Source organism: Anoplopoma fimbria, chromosome 12, assembly GCF_027596085.1.
Source record: "Anoplopoma fimbria isolate UVic2021 breed Golden Eagle Sablefish chromosome 12, Afim_UVic_2022, whole genome shotgun sequence".
In the NCBI taxonomy this organism is placed as follows: Eukaryota; Metazoa; Chordata; class Actinopteri; order Perciformes; family Anoplopomatidae; genus Anoplopoma; species Anoplopoma fimbria.
The window spans coordinates 23,435,304-23,440,012 of NC_072460.1; the positions used below are offsets into that span (position 1 = coordinate 23,435,304).

Consider the following 4,709-nt stretch of genomic DNA (forward strand, 5'->3'; position numbering starts at 1 on the left):
ATTAACTGCCAGGAAGTCAAGTAAATTGTAACAATAAGAAAGCCTATAATATTTAACAAATAGCCTGTTTTCACACACAAAATTGCAGAATATTTTTAAAGTAACTTCCCCCAACATGGCCACCTGTCACTTCTGCTTACCACTTCAGAAAAAACACCTTAATGATGAATAGTACAATAGTATTACTGAAGTAATAAAACACCAAACACATAGCAATGTCTGTTTTATACCCGTCTCTAGCATAACGGAAAAAATCTGTAACACCCTGAAAAATCTCTGCAGAGTATTAATAAAAGGTTAAATGATAAGCTAATTTACAAAGCAATAAAGCACATGTGTTAATTGACAACTACTAAATATATAAGAAACACTGACTCCATAACGGAAGCCAAGATGTTATATAAATACTATGACTAATTCAATGTTCGTCAAAGTTCATACGCTTCCATCATTCTGACGTGCTACTCATTCATAAATAACATTTGAAAAGGATATTTTCAATATATAAAATATATATATATATATATATATATATATATATATATATATATATATATATATATATATATATATATATGTATCTGAAGACAGCAACATCCTGCAGAGTGAGAGTGACCCTCTGCAACATTAAATCCATTACAGGCCTGTGAGAGTAACATAAGCCCCAAATCTCTTTAATACAACACCCATTAGGAAAGTGCTGAGCTCTTTACCAACAGCTAAGATGGTCCGGCACTCAGCAACGCCGCTGCTGCTCTACTTTCAACACAGAACCCAAAAAATGTGACCTTTTGCTGCATTTTAATACAGCAGGATATATTTTAACCCATTTTCAAGGCCTGTTATTTGCTGCTATCTTGGCCCGCAAGATAGTTTTAAAAATCTGTAAAGTAAACACCAGCAGTATATACAGTATAAAGTATATATAATAAAATGTTTCAGTACTGGCTAGATGATTTTAATTTACAGTATGTATGTTCTCTTTTTGGCCTATAACGTATGTTGACATTTAGAAACAAACATAGAAGGATTAGGGTGTAACTCCATGAGTCATTCTTGAGTATTACACTGTAAAAAACTAATTTAAAAGACAAAACGTATGAAATAAAGCAATCTTGGACTATTTCTAAAAATCTATTTATCGTTTCATTACAAAAATTGTCAAACATTTGATGGCGGTTGGACGATTTACTGCTTTTTCTTTGTCATATATGACCGTAAATTGTATTTATTTAAATTTTGAACTGTTATTCAGTCAAAACAAGCAAATTGAAGACATCACTGAAGGTTCTAAGAAACATTTAAATTGCTTTTTTTTTTGTAATTTTTTTTAACTTTTCACACTAAAGCAAAAGAAAATCGATTAATCAAGAAAATAAAAAATAATAATAATAATTACTGTTTTGTTAATCGTCCAGTGAGTTATTTTGGTGTCTATATAATACATACCTTTCTAAAGCACCTGTGATCACCCTTACTAAAGTATAAAGTCTATAATACAGACTTATGTTTAGATAAGATTTCAGGAAATGTTTTCAGAATTATACTAAAACAACATGACGTTTGGATGAATTTGTTGTTATAACATAATGTTATATATATATATATACTGTACATCCAGTGTCAGATTAAGGTTTTGGGGTTACAAGTTATGAAATAAATTTATATTAATTCACCCCCTGTACTTTCTTTGCTCTATTCTGAGGCGTCTCCGAGGCAGAAGCAGATCGACACTAATGCTGAAATTCACATCTATAAATTAGCAAATCAAATTGTTGCTTAATGATCATGGAGTAAAGTCAGTATGTAGTTCTCACAAAAAGATGATTTGTCATGCTTTAAAGTGATCAGTTATCGGACGGCTCCATGACGGCCGTGAGCCGCAGTAACCTTAATATCTTGATGAGTGTTCAGTTATGTTTGCAGTGGTGGCTGGATTAGATATTAACTGTGTGGCCTAAATCACTTTGTGCTGACGGATTTGGAAAGTGATAATCCAAGGTGTGCCTTTAAAAGCCAGACCGCGGCCACCTGGGTCCATTTGTATCAGGGTCCCTCTCCATCGCTCTCCTGACACAGCCAGACGAAAAAAACCGCGAAAAAACCGAAAGGGGCTGATCGCCACCGCGAGCTGCAACCATGAACGGCACAGAGGGACCCTACTTCTACGTCCCTATGGTGAACACCACAGGCATCGTACGGAATCCCTATGAATACCCTCAGTACTACCTTGTCAACCCGGCAGCTTACGCCGCCCTGGGTGCCTACATGTTCCTGCTCATCCTCGTAGGCTTCCCCGTCAACGCCCTCACCCTCTACGTCACCCTCGAACACAAGAAGCTGCGAACCCCTCTAAACTACATCCTGCTGAACCTCGCGGTGGCCAACCTCTTCATGGTGCTCGGAGGCTTCACCACAACGATGTACACCTCCATGCACGGCTACTTCGTCCTCGGTCGCCTCGGCTGCAACCTGGAAGGGTACTTCGCCACCCTGGGCGGTGAGATTGCCCTCTGGTCGCTGGTGGTTCTTGCCGTCGAGAGGTGGATGGTCGTCTGCAAGCCCATCAGCAACTTCCGCTTCGGCGAGGATCACGCCATCATGGGTTTGGGACTCACCTGGCTCATGGCCAATGCTTGTGCCGTGCCCCCTCTGGTCGGCTGGTCTCGTTACATCCCCGAGGGCATGCAGTGCTCGTGCGGAGTCGACTACTACACCCGTGCGGAGGGCTTCAACAACGAGTCCTTCGTCATCTACATGTTCACATGCCACTTCCTCATCCCGCTGACCATCATCTTCTTCTGCTACGGACGCCTGCTCTGCGCCGTAAAGGAGGCCGCCGCCGCCCAGCAGGAGTCCGAGACCACCCAGAGGGCCGAGAGGGAGGTCAGCCGCATGGTGGTGCTCATGGTCATCGCCTTCCTGGTATGTTGGCTGCCGTACGCCGGCGTGGCCTGGTTCATCTTCCTGAACCAGGGATCCGAGTTCGGGCCCGTCTTCATGACCATCCCGGCCTTCTTTGCCAAGAGCTCCGCCATCTACAACCCCATGATCTACATCTGCATGAACAAGCAGTTCCGCCACTGCATGATCACCACCTTGTGCTGCGGTAAGAACCCCTTTGAGGAGGAGGAGGGAGCGTCTTCCACCAAGACTGAGGCCTCATCTGTCTCCACCAGCTCCGTGTCTCCTGCGTAAAAAAGGCGAACCGTCAAACACAGGCTCGCCGGTTCCACTAATCCAGAGAAGAAGACTTCTGCTCCCCCCGGGAAACGACTGAAGGCTAACGTTCTACAGAAATAACTTTTTGTATTTTTACAAACGTGTTGGTTCAACCTAAAGACAGTCGCAGGAAAACGTCACCCATTACAGAGTTGTTCCTGTATGTACAGAATATCCAACTTTAAAAATCTATGATATATTTTTTTTTTTTTCTGAGAGGAAAGGGATAAAAAGAAAAAGTTAATCTTTTACAGTTGGATCCTATATGATACTGGCTTATTTTTGAATGTAGAGGCATGTAATCAAGGCAACGTAAAATAAAACGCACTTTGCAAATGACTCATCCTGTTTATGTTTTACTTACAATTCAGTTGGCAAAGTTCATGACTGTAGTATATTCAATAAGATGAATAAATGTGAATGACATATTCATAATGCATTTATGTCTCGAGTCAATTTCTACTTTAGAGCTATTATTGTAGCGACTGTTTGATGGTTCAGACACTTAAAACAAAGAATAATGTCGTTAGATACATTTTCATTTCTACTTTAATCTCATTTCAATCACAGGTCACCTTGGACTTAAACTTGTCCTACCAGAGGGATTATGACATTATTAATCAGGGATGAATGACATAACAGCAACTCTATCTGATGACGAATGTTAATCATATTAATTAAAGGTTAACACCGACAAAGACTTAACGGTATAATCAAGAGACACCTTGATGGAAAGGTCATGGAACGGAAACAGTGACTACTTATGTTAATGACTTTCATCATATCACACACACGGCGTATAAATACATCCATTATCAAAGGTAGAATGAGTAACACTTTACTTTAGTTTTTCAACATTCATAAGTAGTATTTCAATATTTTATTAAGGGTTTATACACATTACACTTTAATGTTGTGTAGTTGTGTAAGTATTTTATTAAAGGAGCCTTTCGATTGCCTCTCAATGGTTCTCAACATGGCGACGGCTAGTGGGAGGCTCAAAGCTAGCGATGCTAACAGCGCTAACAGTGCAAACTATATTTTTTAGCTGCTATATTAATGTTCTTATTGTTAAATACGTCTTCTTAAATGTATTTATTTTCATCTATAAGTCGGTGGACACTCATAAGTGGGGGGTTTTTATTACATAAATTGTTTCAGTAATGTAAAATATGACTTCATATGGGAAATTATAATTGTAACTGTTCATTAGCTATCTCTTAAAATGTCATTAAAGCTGCTTTACAACTACATTATAATGTGTAATAAACATGTATTTAATGCTTTTATATCGCTTATAAATGCTAAACAGGGGGGACTTAAAGTAAAGTGTTACCAGCTATGATTTATGACAAATACACTACATTAACATGAAGTAAATATGTCCTCATAGCTGTGTATTGTAGGGTTTTAATGTTTATTTAAATGCCAGCTAATGGGTGCTTTATAAGCAGACCTAAAGAAACATTTCTCAATAGATTTTCAGA

General features: G+C 39.1%; 1 protein-coding gene across 1 annotated transcript; it reads left to right on the forward strand.

Moving 5' to 3' along the window:
* Nucleotides 1–2,139: 2,139 nt before the first annotated feature.
* Nucleotides 2,140–3,198, forward strand: LOC129099343 (rhodopsin). The gene has a single exon (XM_054608547.1). It carries the CDS (start codon nt 2,140–2,142, stop codon nt 3,196–3,198), a length of 1,059 nt encoding a protein of 352 aa, XP_054464522.1.
* Nucleotides 3,199–4,709: the final 1,511 nt, after the last annotated feature.